Genomic DNA, 17,638 nt, shown 5'->3' with positions numbered 1-17,638 from the left:
CGAAATAACGGCGGTGGTCGACGTCACCCGACAGCAAACTCGTAAATTATTTGAACATTCTAAACCCTCGCGCGAAATAGACTGCTGGTGGCGACATCCTGCAATTGTCCCTTCTCCCCCCATTTGCACTGTTGTCCACAATTTTCAATGCAACACAGATTTAAAGCTAACTGGAGCTAGGAACCAAACGAAATGCAATAACTCTGAATGAGCAGCCAGAGGCAGTGGTTGTCTCACACCAATACATTCAGAAGTTATCCCCAAACAACTTCTGAAAGCTTGTGGTGTTCCGGTTCAGCTTGGGTTTCAAGCAAAAACAAAAGAAAACAAGATAGGTGTCAGAATTTGGCATCTATTAGATTTGTGCATAAGCTCCCAGCGTTTTTTATTTAAATATTGCGCTTCCTACTGCTGTGATATTTACAAATTGATTTTTTAGTTCACTGTTGCTGTCTGAGCTTACATGTTTTCATCTTGGCATTTGGAGATAGTGAGTGGAGCTGTCGACGCCAGAAAATGAATTGCCAGGTGGATAAATTGGAACATTTCTGACATTCTTCTAAGTTCACTAGAGGGGTGGCAGAGGCAACCAGAAACATTTGCGCCGTGTGCGGGGATAATTCCATTGGGAGGAGCACGGCAAAGTAATAGTACCCCTTTTTAGAAGGATTGTTTTGGCATTTGTAACTCTCCACGTTAAGGAAAGCCTTCAGGTTTTGATGAAGCTCACTTAAACGCATTAATCCACAATGATCCAGGTTAGTGTACTCTAGAACTGGCAGATGTGATGAACTGTGATCACTCCACTATCGTGACACATTTGCATGCAACATGGAGATTCAAAATTCGAGTGTAAGGGTACCGCATGCTCCAAGCCAAAATCACAAAACTCAGCTGGCGGCCATATGGTCATCTCTGCTCGCTAGTTAACAATTGCTTCGTTAACATAAGGAAAAGACATTAATGGTTGAGCTCAAACAAAGCAGAAACTCCCCATACAAAGACCAGTGTGCATCCACAAAAGATGTTATGCATCTGACGAAACAGCGACACTGTGGTATATTACGAATAGCTTCCCCGAGGTGTAACCATCACTGCTGACATTTACTGTGAACAACTGAGACGTCTTGCTGATGCAGTCCAAGAACAGCGATCAGGGGAATTGAATATGTGATGTGGTGCTACCCCACGACAATGCCCGCCCATGTTCTACTAGACTGACAGAAAACACTATGCAGGAGTTGGGTTTGGAAGTGTTTCCGCACCCACCTTATTCACCCAATCTTGTGCCGTCAGATTTTCAGCTTTCCCAATCTCCATCGGAGAATCCTCAAGAAACTGCCTTTCCAGATGAAAATGATCCCCGAACATGGCTCGGCGAGTTCTTCGCCTCAAAACAACGCATTTCTTCCGTCGCGGAATCGAAAAGTTGGCAGACTGTTGCAAATAGTGTAGGAGAATACGTTGTTGATGTCTAAAGTCTCTGTTATGTGCATCTGTTGTATTTATTAAACTTACGGAAAAATACTACGAAGTTATGCGGCAACCTAATATAAACGCTAAAAATTACTTCAACTCACCAGGAAATTCGCCAAACTGTTCGCTATAACACAGTGATGACCGCATCTTTGTATACTTAATCCTTGGGGATAATTTCGGTTTTTCTGTCTTAGCTGCCACTCAAGGCGGTCAAAATAAAACTGGGCAAGAAGTGTTTCGTGCATTTTTTGGGAACATTAAACAATGAAGAGAACAGGCATCTTCTGCATATAAACAAAAGTTCTCCTATTCGTTAACTAGGGTCCGCATTTCATGTCAGGCATGTGAACGTTTTACGAGAGCTTTACATTGGCCACTCATCGTATGCATGATAAACGTAGCTAAACAATACTGGGGCAGTACATCGTCCGTCCAAACGGTCGTAAAAATGGCCTAGAAGCTACACACACCTTCCTCTGTAGCAGACTTCAGCTTCTCTCAGCATTGGCACCACGCCGGGTAGAGCCTGTCCTCAACTGTGGCTTTTGTTTTCTTCCCTAAAATCGTTATCTTTGTATAAATTTGAGGGAAGTCAAGTAACACTACAAAGCCAAGCATTCAGCCATTGCGTTTTGCTCGCATTATCCGCGATATTTTGGTTAAAGCAAGGAGACGAGGAATGCAGCAACCACGACACATGTGTTCAGTGGGTTGCCTGACCAGCAAGGCGTACTCTACACTGCCGCGGAGAGTATAGGCGGTTTATCCACGTTACGTGCCCCGCGCTATCAAGGGCCTCCTTGCCGTATTGCCTATTTTTTTGGGAAAATCATCCGTTACAATTTGTACTGCTAAAAAAGTGGAATTTCTCATGCTCTTCCGGGGTCCAAAAAAATGTATCCACTGTTTAGAAGTCCATAACTGGCAAACTAATTGACGGAGTTTCCTCTTCTTTGGTAGTGTAATAGTTTGTAGTTCCGGCAGTCGCCACACAAGCGTTGTATTACTTTGTTTTGTTTTGTTTGATGACAGTCGCCAGATAGTGTTTTGTTCTTAGTTTCACCTAGTTACTCGAGTAAACATGGCTGGCGCAGGAATTACATTCGATGAAAGGAAGTCAGTTTTGAAGTGGTATTATAAGTACGAGAACATTCATGAGGTTCAACGGCAATGGCGAAATGAGTATCAAACAGAGCCACCGACACGTTTAACGATTCGTCGCATTCGAGAAAAATTTGAAGCCGAAGGCTGTCATAAAGATGTACACAAACAACGAGCTGGACTACCGGTAACAGTAACAAGTGCAGCTAACTCCCGTCGTGTGTTACAACAATTCACTCGCTCACCACAGAAGTCTGTGAGACACTGTGCCCGTGAAACTGGAGTGAGTCGCTTAAGTGTTCGGCGAATTTTGAAGACAGCCAAGTGGAAGTGCTACATAGCACGATTGCTACACGCAATGAAAGAGGACTATCCAGATCGTAGAATGGAGTACTGCGAGTGGTTTACTAACATCGTGCGCAACGATGAAGAGTATGCAGAGATGATTGTGTGGTCTGATGAGGCGCAGTTCAAACTCAATGGTACAGTAAATCGCCACAATTGCATCTACTGGGCCACCGAAAATCCGAACGTCCATGTAGACAAAGCAAAGCCGTGAATTTTCTAAGAGTAAATGTGTAGTGTCTGTTGTCTCACCGGGGCTTGATTGGGCCATTCTTCTTTGACGGCACAGTTACCGGTGAGGTGTACCTTCAGACATCCATTTTCCCTGCCATCCGAGACTTGTATGGAGACGGAAGCGTTTACTTTCAAGAAGATGGTGCCCCAGCCCACTACCGAAATCGTGTTAGGGCGTATCTCGATGAAAATCTACCAGGAAGATGGATAGGCCGTAGAGGTGCTGTGGAGTATCCACCACATTCCCCAGACCTAACTCCTCTGGACTTTTACCTGTGGGGAACACTAAAGGAAGTCGTTTATCGACAAAAGCCACGCACATTGGATGAACTTCGAGAATCCATCGTACATTCATGTGCAAATATCCAACTGAACACTTTACAGTCAGTAGTTCCTGCTGCAGTTCGGCGGCATCGTTTGTGTGTGGAAGTTAATGGTGAACATTTCGAATATATATATTGCGAATGAGCCTAGTCTTTCCCTGATTATAAAAAAGTATAACAGAATAACCGTTTGACATAATAAGTTACATTTGAAGCCCTTACATAGGTTAGTGTTACTAGTTTTTTTAAGATAACTTACGTTAGTAAACCTCAACGTGTGCTCCCTTGGTAGCTCGGAGACTGTCAAGACGGTATTCCACTTCCCGCCAGATGTTTCGTAACATGTGTTCCATCACAATACCCACAGCAGCTTGTATCCTAGCCTTCAGTTGGTTGACGTCATCAACTGGTGTGACGAATCCTCTGTCCTTGATATGGCCCCAGAAAAAAAAGTCAAGGGGGCGTAATATCTGGAGAGCGGGGTGGCCCGTGTGTTGGACCGTCCCTTCCAATCCACCGATCAGGACATTACGCCCCTCTCCAGACATTACGCCCCTTGACTTTTTTTCTGGGGCTATACAAGTTGAACAGTAGTGGAGCGAGTCCATCTCCTTGTCTGACTCCTGTTTTGATCAGAAAAGGTTCAGAGATTTCCACCATAAACTTGACTTTAGATTTTGTGTCTATCAATGTCTGTTGTATGATTGGAAGTGTTTTCAGATCTAAACCCTGTTCTTTTAATACTGTTGAGTGGTACTTAAGTAAATAAATTAGTGAAATCAAAGTGAAGTAGAAATTAGATTATAAATGAAAAACTTGGTTTAGTTTAGAGAGTTACATACTGGCATTCAGCGAGCAGAACAGAAGAGACAATGACCGTGAAGTCAGCAAGTTCCACATAAGCGGGCGCTGTCGATTCAGCTGTCAGGGCATCGCCCGACCGGCTCACGTGTTTCTCAGTTGTCGCATGTGAGCAAAGGCCCTCGCCTACATTCCAAGAGCCAATGACCGACGTTAAGAAGATTCTTCGAGAATCTTTTCAACGTGACAGAAGAGGCAATGGCCGTGGAGTCGTTCACCTCCAGTGAACTGAAGTGAATAAATACGCGAGACGCGGTGGGCCCGACAGAGGAAGAGGAAGACGAGACGGAGACGAAGACGGAGACGAGCGATGAAGAAGACGAAGAAGTGAAGAAGCGTAGCAGTTGTTTTAAGTCAGTTTCGGTGCTGAAGACCGTCATGCAAGAAGAGACTACATCATGCACAGACGCACCAAGTCCGCCGCTGTAATGGAATAGCAAGCAGCAGCCACAGCGCCAGAAGACAGAAGTTAATAGGTATTTGAAGTCTGATCTTTACGTACCCGGGTGACTCGTGAGGACGGGAAGGAGACGGCCTCACATCAGCAGTCACCTGTGAGCTGGGATGAAGACCTGACAGCCGAAGACAGGCAAGCGGGAGTCCGTTGTTCGAGTCCGGGACACTGGTCTTCCCCCGCCGCGCCGCTCCGCTGGCCGACGCACAACACACGCGGCCGCTTAGAGAAGAGAAACACTGGGACGCCACATCCAAGGTATCACCATCCGATGCTCGACTTCGCTCGCAATAATTAAACGGGCCACCTCGCGCTGCGCGTCTCCGGTCAGCTGGGCGAGACGGCGACACGAGATACACACCGCTACGCGTAATCAGACGCCGCCGCCGCCGCTACCGCAGCAGAAGACTTCACAAACGACACAGCTGCCGCTCTCCGAACCAGAACATCCCGTAAGATACAGTTGTTCAAATCTTCAATAAAAGTTATCTTAAGTAAAAATGATGTTTCATTCGATCTCATACCCGAGCCAAGGAAGAACCCACCCTGCCCACATGTTGTTAAGAGAGAAAAGTTAAGTTATTTAATATTTTCACCCTGACAGAATGCTTTAGAATGCTCATCCTGCCAATTGACAGCATCAAAAGAGAAAACCCAGTTACATTTAGTACCAGAATTGTTACATTTAGTACCACAATTGTTACAATACTTGGAATAATGATTGTCCATCAGCTGAATCGTAGGCTTTTTAAAGTCAACAAATGTGCAGACTACATCTTTGACACTTATTCTCTGATGTCTTAAGATTAATTTTAAGTTCAGAATTTGCTCTGGACATGAACGGCCTGGTCTGAATCCTGCCTGTTAGTCTCCAATTTTTGGTTCTAGTTGTTGTTGTGCTCTATCGAGAAGGTACTGGGATATAGTTTTGTAAGCTACTGATATCAAGAAGATTCCCCTATAATTGCTTACATCCGACCTATCTCCTTTCTTGTGTAGAGGATTAATGCATTTTTCCAGTCGTGTGGAAATCGTTCTGTTTGCCAAATGTCCTGTATTATTTCGGCGATTTCTTTTATAGTATTTGGGCCTGCTGATTTGAGGATCTGCGGTAGATTCCATCTTCACCTGCAGCTTTATTCTTTTTAAGACATTTGATCTGTTTGGTGATTTCCTCTACATCAGGTGATAATGAGTTTGGGTTTGTGGATTCAGGTTCCTGAAACGGAAATCTTTGTGTTGGTTCTACACAGTTCAGTAGTTTTTCAAAATCTCTTGCAAGTTCTTCGCAATTTTCTTGATTGTTCAGTGCAAATTGCCCATTTCCTTTCTTGAAGCAAAGATTTTGTGGCTAATATCCTGTGAGTTTTGTTTTGAAATTCTTGTAAAAATTTCGCGTGTTGTTTCTTTCGAAGTCTCTCTCGATTTCAAGTATCTGGTCCTTTTCGAATTTCTCTTTGTGCAGTTTCGATTAGTTTGCTTCTGAGTTGCTTCCAATTGTTGGAGAGCTTTTTTTCTAATTCTTCTGTGAAAGATGGTTGGATCCGGCTAGTGTCAAATTTTGGGATTAGTGGCTTCCTTTTTGTAAAACTCTGAGGTTTTTACTGTAGTCTGATTCTCGTTAGGCAGTGGTCTGAGCCTACATTTTCTCCATTTAGTACTTTGATATTAATGATTTCTCTGTGGTTTGGATAGGAAATTGTTACATGGTCAATTCGGAATTCACCAGTGAGTGAGTTGGGTGATCTCCATGTCATTTGTTTTGATGGTTTCTTCCTGAAATACGTTGACATGATTTTAAGGTTGAATATCCTGCAGAATTCGACCCATCTCTGTTGATTTTGATGAGTCTATTTATTTGCTGGGAAGTTTCCTGTTGTTTTCCTGTACTTTCTTTCTTTGCCTAGCTGCGCATTGAAATCACCTAGTAAGATATTGACGTGGTTTTGTGGAGTTTTGGATACTGTTTATTCTAGTGTTTCCCACGATTTGTATACCTTTGCGCAATCTGTTTTATTGTAATCATTGATAAGCATGTGTGCATTGATCAGTGTGTGGGTTTTGTTTGCACACTTTAGGGTGATTGTTATTAGTCTATTATTTACAGGCTTCACATGAGTTAGCGAGTTGAGTATGCTCTTTCTGACTGCAAAAGCATCTCCTAAATGTGGTGTATTTTTGAGAATCCGGTTGACTGTTTTGCTTTTGAAAAGTCTATAGTTCCCGAAATCCATTGCGTTTTCGTAGGTCAGTCTTCTTTCTTGGAGTACCAGCATTTCCAATTTTTGTTCGTTAAAGATTTTCATAGTTCATACAACTTCCCTACCCGCAAGAGAGAATTTATATTTAATGTTTCGAAAAATGTTTTGGTATTTGGGCGAAGTTGGTCAGAGGTCTGCGACTCTCTCTCTGTAAGCGTGTCAAGCCAGACTCCCCAGAATGCTGTAGTCGGGTAGTGCTGTTCGTAGCAGCAGTGGATTGGTTACCACCTGGGGTACAAATTTCTTTCCTGTCACACCTCATAGTACTTGATCATCACAAGTTTTGGACCGTAGACCAGTATTATAAGACTGGACTGGATAGTTCCAGAACATACATTTCCAGCTGCACCTCTGGTGATAAGACGCTGACCATTTTGCCGCTTGTTGCAAGTCAGACGCAGAGTGGATTTAAGTCAGTTCATTAGCTCTCTCTGCCATTGGGGCTTCCCCTCTTCTGCCTTAGAGACCGTTGACCATTTTCCCTCAGTTGATCCGCGGGTGCCCTGTTGGCCATGCCTTATTCACACCTGTCCTGTATACCCCCAGGAATTCCCCTATCAGCCATTGGGACGCGCTCTGCAGGGGTTGAGGGCCCACATGCCAGTTGCTATTATTATTATTTCTTCTTTCCTATCTCAGACGTTATGTATGGTTAAAAATGGAAAGTGACACGGACCTTGGTCAAGCGTGACTTCCTTTTAACTGTACGGTATATGTTACATTGCATTTAGGAACTTTCGGGTAATTGAACACGTATCAGTAATTACAGATTTCTGTAGTTGTATATATAAGTTTGGATGTAGCTGTATTGCGTTGATGTACTGGTTGATATTGTGTGGTATGACTCCTGTAGTTGATAGTCTAATTGGTATAATGTCATCTTTATCCTGATGCCACATGTCCTTGACTTCCTAAGCCAGTTGGATGTATTTTTCAATTTTTTCTCCTCTTTCCTTCTGTATATTTGTTGTATTGGGTATGGATATTTCGATTAGTTGTGTTAATTTCTTCTTTTTATTGGTGGGTATGATGTCAGGTTTGTTATGTGGTGTTTTATCTGTTATAATGGTTCTGTTCCAGTATAATTTGTATTCATCATTCTCCAGCACATTTTGCGATGCATACTTGTCTGTGGGAACGTGTTGTTTTATTAGTTTATGTTGTATGGCAAGTTGTTGGTGTATTATTTTTGCTACATTGTCATGACTTCTGGTGTATTCTGTATTTGCTAGTATTGTACATCCTCTTGTGATGTGATCTACTGTTTCTGTTTGTTCTTTGCAAAGTCTGCATTTATCTGTTCTGGTATTGGGATCTTTAATAATATGCTTGCTGTAATATCTGGTGTTTATTGTTTGAGCCTGTATTGAAATCATGAATCCTTCCGTCTCACTGTATATATTGCCTTTTCTTAGCCATGTGTTGGATGCGTCTTGATCGATGTGTGGCTGTATTAGATGATACGGGTGCTTGCCATGTAGTGTTTTCGTTTTCCAATTTACTTTCTTTGTATCTGTTGATGTTATGTGATCTAAAGGGTTGTAGAAGTGGTTATGAAATTGCAATGGTGTAGCCGATGTATTTATATGAGTGAGTGACTGCTTTGTGTATTTTGCTAGTTTCTGCTCGTTCTATAAAGAATTTTCTCAAATTGTCTACCTGTCCATAATGTCGGTTTTTTGTCAATAAATCCCCTTCTTCCTTCCTTTCTGCTTAATGTGAATCTTTCTGTTGCTAAGTATATGTGATGTATTCTACATTTGTGGCATTGTGATCGTGTAAGTGTATTGAGTGCTTCTAGGTCTGTGTTACTCCATTTCACTACTCCAAATGAATAGGTCAATATTGGTATAGCGTAAGTATTTATAGCTTTTGTCTTGTTTCTTGCTGTCAATTCTGTTTTCAGTATTTTTGTTAGTCTTTGTCTATATTTTTCTTTTAGTTCTTCTTTAATATTTGTATTATCTATTCCTATTTTTTGTCTGTATCCTAGATATTTACAGGCATCTGTTTTTTCCATCGCTTCTATGCAGTCGCTGTGGTTATCCAGTAAGTAATTTTCTTGTTTAGTGTGTTTTCCCTTTACTATGATGATTTTCTTACATTTGTCTGTTCCGAAAACCATATTTATATCATTGCTGAATACTTCTGTTATCTTTAGTAATTCGTTGAGTTGCTGATTTGTTGCTGCCAGTAGTTTTAGATAATCCATGTATAGTAAATGTGTGATTTTGTGTGGGTATGTTCCAGTAATATTATATCCATAATTTGTATTATTTAGCATGCTGGATAGTGGGTTCAGAGCAAGACAGAACCAGAAAGGACTTAATGAGTCTCCTTGGTATATTCCACGCTTAATGTGTATTGGCAGTGTTGTGATATTATTTGAATTTGTTTGGATATTGAGTGTGGTTTTCCAATTTTTCATTACTATGTTTAGGAACTGTATCAATTTAGGATCTACTTTGCATATTTCCAGTATCTGTAGTAACCATGAGTGGGGTACACTATCAAAAGGTTTTTGGTAATCAATGTATGCGTAGTGTAGCGATCTTTGTTGGTTTTAGCTTTATTATTATTATTATTATTATTATTATTATTAGTCGCAAAGCTCCCAAGTGGAAGACGCTAAGTAAAGATGGTTTATTTGCTGTTCTTGTTTTTCTGATTCTTTTTATTTGTCCACCAATTTTATATTGTTTGCGAGAATTCAGCTCTTCTTTCTTCGCTCCATTTTTTCCCGGTTCTTCGGGGTTTTGTCTCTGGTTTAACCTCCCATTTTTCCACTTTTATTCTAAAAATGTTCCTTGCATCTATTTCTTCTTCGGTGATTTTGGCTAATTCCAAGTCTTTTTTTTAACATTTTGGATCCATTCTCCATTAGCGAGGGAATCTACGTATTTTACTATTCTCGTTCGTGTTCGGGAAGCGTCAGTATGTGGCCATAGAATTTGAGGCGTATTTCCCTCATGTATGTGTCTGTTAGAATATTCTTCAATTTTGGACATTTTCTGTAGTCTATATCCATTCTCGATCCATCTTGATCCCAAAATTATTATTATTAATCTTCCCAGGATTCACAGGGATGATCCGTGAGGCTGGCACAAATTTCATCGACGTCTCACGCAGACACCATCAGGTATTAACACCGACGTGCTTCTTGGACAATATTATGAACAAACTAAAAGCGTAGTCATGGACATTCCACTGTTCCCCAGTAGTGGCGAGTCTAATCATGAAACATCATAAGGAAATAGATTGACTCAGACATCTACATTTACATCTGCAATTACTTAAGCCAAGCACTTAAAGCGCTGTGGAATTGGTAACGTTGTAATCTGAATCCGTACTTCCAAACCGTTACAATCGCGAAAGTAACTCTGCAGCTTTCACGACTGAACTGTTGAACTGATTCTGATTAATTCTGTTATGGAGATTGCTTGAATGCTGAGGAAGAACACAGACATACTTTAGAAAGTATGTAGGATAACATAATTACTGATTCGAAGAATGTAACACGAGAGACGGAACAATAATTACTCTTTCACTTGTGAAATTGAGTTCGTGGAAACGTTTTTATTGTTAGATATATTCTACATAATACAATTCAAAGTAATGAATGCAGCGCTTATATAATCCTCTACGTGTTTAATCCATACTGCGATGGTAATATAAGTCATAAGCCCGTTGCATTTTAGCAGCTCAGTCACGCGTCACTTACACCTTCTAAGTGGCGTTGTGGTTTGTATAAACATAACGGGATCATGTTGTTTCCTTTTCTGACCAGCATCGTGGGTTCGAGGGTTCGATTTCCGGTCAAACTAGGTTTTTTTTTACATTTTGTGTGTGTGTGTGTGTGTGTGTGTGTGTGTGTGTGTGTGTGTGTGTGTGTGTGTGTGTGCTCATCGACACGCAAGTCACCTCATTTCAATTCATTTTACTGATGTGCGAGCACAGCCGCGATTAACAGCTAGAATACAATGCTGATACAACCCTCAACGTATTTTATCCAAACTATTCCATAGCTCCCCGCTAATATTATAAATACATAAGTAAATCTGTCGTTAACTTTCCCGATTATCTCATTGAACAGATTTCGATGAAGTATGGTGAGAGTTCGCTTGAGCCATGAAGACAAACATAGGCTATTTTACATATTGTGCAGTACAAAATATTTATTGATTTGAAGAATATTACACGATCTAGGGAGAATTATTTTTGGTAATAGTTATTTACTCTTTCTCTTTTGAACTTTATCGTTCTTGTGCAAATGCTTTTATTGGTTTATATATTCTACGTAATATGATTCAATGTAATCAATACAAAGCTTATAAAGTCTCAGCGGATTTAATCCGTACTTCCATACTAACACCAGTAATATTAAATCCGAAAGTAAGGCTATCTGCTGTGTTTTCATGACTGTACCTCCAAATCGATTCCGATCAAATTTGGTATGGAGATACCTTGGACCCAAGAGGAAGATTATATGCTACTTTAGAAACCTGTATTATCTTTCTGATTATTATTAATATTTTTAAATACTTGAGTGGGATGCAGATGACGCTGGCGCGATGGTTGGCGACTCCGTGACAGTGCGTATCCAATGTTGTTGTTCGTGCGGTTTGTGGTATTGAGTTGCTACTCGTATTGACATAGCTGGAGATTTTTTTGTGAGGATAAAACAATAAAATCTGACGGTAAGCCCGAGAACGAGGTTTAAGTCTTAAGATATGCCTTGGAAGCTTAAGTCTGGTTTAGCGGGTAGCAAAGCGTGTTAGAGATGCGCCAGTTGCTCGAACGCAACAACCTCGGAACAATCAGATACGTCGAACTTTAGATGTAGAACTTCATGCGTCCATGAGAGCTAGAGACAGTGGAACAGCCAGAAGCCCATCACATCTTTGATTCTGAGCGTCACACATCTCCGAGTCGCTTGAAGACTCACAACGACGGCATCGTAAAGGCCCTGCGACAAACAAGGAAATGCCGCGCCTTTACATGCAAAACGTGGGAGGCTCTTAGTGACGCTCCATTTCATTGCGATGCATTAGCTGAGTATGTTAATCGCCGATTAGTCATATTGTGGAGAATAGGCCTTGTAATGTGCTGAAATGAAATGGAAGCAATGGTTGGTATATTCTGCTCTAGTGACAAAATCTCACCTCCAGTACTGGGTGAGCCAGAAGAATCCCTATAAACTCTACTTCCTTAAATATAATTAGAAAATACAGGGTGTTTCAAAAAGAATATAATATTTCGAATATATATATTAAACTCTGACATACGAATATGAAACTTTACACATATATTTACGAACCTTTCAAGTTAAGATTTACAGATGTTCAATATGTCCTCCATCAGTGACACGAACAATATCACATCGATACTCAAATTCCTCCCATACTCAGGCAAACAAGTCCTTCGTCAATGATGTTATGACAGTACGGATCCGGTTCTTCAACTCTTCCAGGTTCTGTGGGAGTGGTGGTACATACACGTCGTCTTTCACGAAACCCCACAGAAAGAAGTCGGAGGGCGTCAAATCCGGTGACCGTGGAGCCCAGCTGAGACATGGTGAGTCGCCAGTTCCTTGATGAACAATCCAACGGTTCGGTAGAGCTCAATTCGGATATTCGCGTACTTGGCGACTCCAGTGACGATGTGCCCCGTCTTATTGAAAAATGGTCTTCGTGCAGCCTCGAAAATGACCAGTTTTGTAACAAAGCGAGATACTGTTGACCGTTAAACGTGTTTCTATTAAAGAAGAATGGGCTGTAAACAGATAATTGGGATATCGCACAAAACACATTGACTTTGGGCGAATCTCGTACCTGTTCAATGGCTGCATGTGGGTTCTGTAGGCCCCAAATTCGGACAGTGTTTGTTTACCTGACCACTAACATGGAAAGTCGCTTCATCACTGAACAAGATGCGTTGTGTGAAAGTGGTGGTGTTGTCAATAGCATCAAGAATCTCGTTACAAAATGCCACACGTTTGCGTTTGTCATCAGCACGCCATAGCTTGTAACAGCTGTAACTTGTACGGCATTATAACCAACCTATGTCTCAAAACACGTCGAAGTGGTATTGTAGGCAGTTGTAACTCACGCTTGAACGACGGGTTAATTTTGAAGGACGACGATTGGTGCAACATTTTCTTCGGGAGCACGAGGGCGGCCAGGACTCTTCCTTTACATACACATCCTGTAACTAGAAACTGTCGATACCATCTACGAATGTTCCACCGATTCGGAGGATCAATTTGGTACCTCAACCTAAAACGTCTTGGTATTGTAATCACGGAATTACACTTCGCAACTCCAGAACACAAAATTATATCTGCTGCGGAATGGGCATTTTAAACATGAAACAGTTACCAAGCAAAATAGAAGACTGACATCTAGCGGCTATGAATATAAACTATACTATGTTTTCGTTTCTCTAATAGCCGAGCCGAGCCCGCATCTCGTGGTCGTGTGGTAGCGTTCTCGCTTCCCACGCCCGGGTTCCCGGGTTCGATTCCTGGCGGGGTCAGGGATTTTCTCTGCCTCGTGATGGCTGGGTGTTGTGTGCTGTCCTTAGGTTAGTTAGGTTTAAGTAGTTCTAAGTTCTAGGGGACTGATGACCATAGATGTTAAGTGCCATAGTGCTCAGAGCCAATAGCCGAGCCGAGGCGCAGCGATCGATAGTTTCGACAAAATAATACTTTGTAATACGTTTATTCTTTTTGAAACACCCTATACAATGCATGCTTTCAGATGACTTCTTTTGCTATGCATGCAGGAGTTTTTGGCTTACTTTCACGAATCGAGGTCAGAGTTGCCACTAGATTATCACCGCCAATGAAGCAGATTGTAGGTGTAATAATATGATATCAAAGACGTGGAAAAAGACACGGTTTTGAATATTCAGAGAACTTATTCATTATGTACCTACATACCAGCATTACAAACATTTATTCATACACACATAGATATGTGTATCATTGTATACCCAGATACTCATAAATTACTAGCGTATCTTCTGACCATCACCCGTAACAAAACCACTAATATGCGAGCGCAGCTGCGGGTAATAGCTAATGTTAACATAACCTGAAGGCGAGCAGTGCCGGACACATTTTTGTTATTGATGATGTAATTTATATTACTACAAGCGACCTAGCCTGGCTTTGCACAGATAGCACTAAATATGTGCTGCCGGATGATTTGTCCGCGTAGCAGTAACGTCGTTTACGGCCCACTGTCTAGAGTAGTTAATAGAAATCGGAGAACACCGTTAGGTACCTGAATATCGCCACTTTCTCATATACACATATCAAAAAATGTTTTGCATCACCCTGGTTCCCAGAACTCCTGAAGACAGACGTTGACTGTGGATATCGTATCACAGACGCGGTCCCCTTTGACCGTTCAGATATGTCACTAAACCTGCCCAAAGATGTAAACAACCATGCATGAGCAGTGCCTATTAGGCTGAGGGGGTCCGACAGCCGATCAGTTCGTCATCCCACCAGGAAGGAGATACACGGCTCGGGTTGTCTGTAGTTCAACCATGCCTAGACGGACAATACCGCGGTTCGATTGCGTCAGCATTGTTACTTTGTGCCAGGAAGGGCTCTCAACAAGGGAAGTGTCCAAGCGTCTCGGAGTGAACCAAAGAAATGTTGTTCGGACATGGAGGAGATGCAGAGAGACAGGAACTGTCGATGACATGCCTCGCTCAGGCCGCCCAAGGGCTACTACTGCAGTGGACGACCGCTACCTACGGATTATGACTACGAGGAACCCTGACAGCAAAGCCACCATGTTGAATAATGCTTTTAGTGCCGCAAATCTTTCTCGCGGATCCCTGTTGGCAGACTTCTCCATCCCACCAGGCGAAGAAACATGCCCGCATCTAGGCTTAATTGAAGGAAAGCTAAAAGATGAGCCAGATGCTACGGTGCTGAAAAACTTTCTTGATGTAAGTGAAACAAAGTTGGAAACCTTGCCGAAATAGTTTCCTGGAAAAGATGTACTTTTTGCGTAATAACTTAAAACCCACATATTTAGGGAAATGTGGTTTTCTTTCTCTATCCTGTTATATCAAGCAGTTGCAGGGAAGATATCTGGTAAAAACATTGCATTCTTTCGCATTTTATAGTCACTTATTGTAGGGTGAAGCGGTTGTCTTTTCGTTATTGCCCATATTCTTTACGATACATCAAAGTTATGCGTCACTCTCATTGCACAAAGAATTTTTGAAGTGAATTATGAGCACCAATTGCGACTGCTAACCTGAAGAAAGTATATGCTGGCAATTTGAAGTTGTTGCCTTTTCGTAATGCACTCCTCACCCATCTGTAGACGTCTTTCGAAATCTTCTGTAGAAGGCCTAATCAACAAATTTTGTGACTCCCATTTCTTCCTTCATGTGTAAGGTACCAAGATCATGCCGATGTGTTTCCTTCAAACAAATAATTTCTGAATACGTTAAGGCGCTTCCACCTAATGTGTTGCGCCGAGCACATGCCACCTCATGTCCGTACATCAAACGCGCGGTGCTCAATTTGATTGAAGCTGCGTCGTGCAGTGCTTAAAGGACGCCTGGCGTTCACCGCTAGATGGCAATGGCATCGCTTTCACAGCGGTGCTGGACTTTTTCATTATACGTCAGCCAATTTGCACAAAATATCGGGTGATCAAAAAGTCAGTATAAATTTCAAAACTTAATAAACCACGGAATAATGTAGACAGAGAAGTAAAAATTGACACACATGCTTGGAATAACATGGGGTTTTATTAGAACAAAAAAAAACCAAAGTTCACAAAATGTCCGCGTGAAAGATCTCTTGCGCGCGTCGTTTGGTGATGATCGTGTGCTCAGCCGCCACTTTCATCATGCTTGTCCTCCCAGGTCCCCAGTCCGTGCGATTATTGGCTTTGGGGTTACCTGAAGTCGGAAGTGTATCGTGATCGACCGACATATCTAGGGATGCTGAAAGACAACATCCGACGCCAATGCCTCACCATAACACCAGACATGCTTTACAGTGTTGTTCACAACATTATTCCTCGACTACAGCTATTGATGAGGAATGATGGTGTACATATTGAGCATTTCCTGTATAGAACATCATCTGTGCCTTGTCTTTGTTATGCTAATTATTGCTATTCTGATCAAATGAAGCGCCATCTGTCGGACATTTTTGAACTTTCGTATTTTATTTTTTGGGGGGGTCTAATAAAACCCCATGTCATTCCAAGCATGTGTGTCAATTTGTACATCTCTATCTACATTACTCCGTGATTTATTCAGTTTTCAAATTTATACTGACTTTTTGATCACCCGGTATTTACAAATTATATACACAAAGGTTACTTTTGAATCTGTTCGTCTAATAAAGAAAACCGTGTAAAATCCCTATAGTATTAAATCGAACGTACAGACAGAACAGTGCCAGGTGACTTTAACTTACATGTGTGTAGATAAGTGGCGAATCATGAATTTTACGTTATTTGGTGGCATTGTTGTAAATGTTTTATGACACCTGATGATAGCTGGTGAATCAAAATCGGCTATATAACAAATAACATTTTATCGGTGGCTCTTGACGGTAAATCGTAAAATTTCTGCAAAAATCTGATCTGCCTCTGACAATAAATAGTGCGTTCAGAGTCTTTCTTTAAAATTTGTTAAGCAATTAGAATGTGTCGTAAGTGGCGATGTGTGTAGACAATCCCCGACCTCATCCTGCGGCTTATCGTCTGAAGCAGCATGCGGTTGTTCGCAGACTGGGGAATCGGAAGTGCTGGAGTGCCTGGAGGAGGCGGCGGACATCTTCCGGCTGGAAGCGATGGCGCCGCCAGACCTGGCCTCGCGCCTGGAGGCCTGGCGGGAAGCCGCCGACCACCGCTGAGCGGCGCTGCGGTCTGCGAACAGGCTGGTGGCGCTCTCAAGTGCGTCTGGAAGTGGCTGTGTGATTTGGCAAAACTTTATTATGTTACAATGTTTACGTGTTATAGCTAATTAATTATTGGTGAAGAAAATACAAAAATTGTTTCTTGAGCAGTTTACGAGTGTCAGATCTCACTTAATCCTTCAACGCAGAGACCCGTCATACGACGTACAAATGATTGTGCAGTCATTATGAGGAGAAACGAAAACTTGTTCAGTATTATCAGAGTATAAAATTGTTAAGGCTTTCGTGGCCAGTTGTTGACAAACTGCCTATTGGCTTCCGTCTAGGGTTCTTCGGCCGACATTGCTCTAATGATTTTACTGACTTTTCGCGAGCACGAGTGGCTGGCATTGTCAAAGCTTCACCCTCCATTACCGGTGGTGAACTGGAGCAGAGTTCGCGGCAGCAGACTACAAACTGGCAAAACACTTGGACACTCTGCTCCAGCCACACGTGGGGAAGAACGATACATATATAAACGACTCAGGACATTTTATTGAGAAGCTGAAGAAACTGAAACTTGCACCAAACGACATCCTGGTCAGCTTTGATGTAGTTTCTTTGCTTACGAAAGTGCCACTCAGTGACGCTCTGGAGCACATCGGTTCCATTTTCCCGCAGGACATCACAAAGCTCT

General features: G+C 42.0%; 1 protein-coding gene across 1 annotated transcript in view; it reads left to right on the top strand.

Moving 5' to 3' along the window:
- The window catches only part of LOC126191359 (SET domain-containing protein SmydA-8-like), a 220,624-nt gene extending 203,519 nt beyond the window's left edge, over positions 1-17,105 (top strand). The window contains exon 8 of the mRNA XM_049932203.1: positions 16,834-17,105. Within this exon, the coding sequence (XP_049788160.1) occupies positions 16,834-16,959 (126 nt within the window). The 3' untranslated portion in view covers positions 16,960-17,105. The remainder of the gene's footprint in view (positions 1-16,833) is intronic.
- The last annotated feature ends 533 nt before the right edge of the window (positions 17,106-17,638 follow it).

This window comes from Schistocerca cancellata, chromosome 6, assembly GCF_023864275.1.
Source record: "Schistocerca cancellata isolate TAMUIC-IGC-003103 chromosome 6, iqSchCanc2.1, whole genome shotgun sequence".
NCBI classification, from domain to species: domain Eukaryota; kingdom Metazoa; phylum Arthropoda; class Insecta; order Orthoptera; family Acrididae; genus Schistocerca; species Schistocerca cancellata.
The sequence above is the reverse complement of the archived record's forward strand: the minus strand, read 5'-3'. Positions and strand labels throughout refer to the sequence as shown.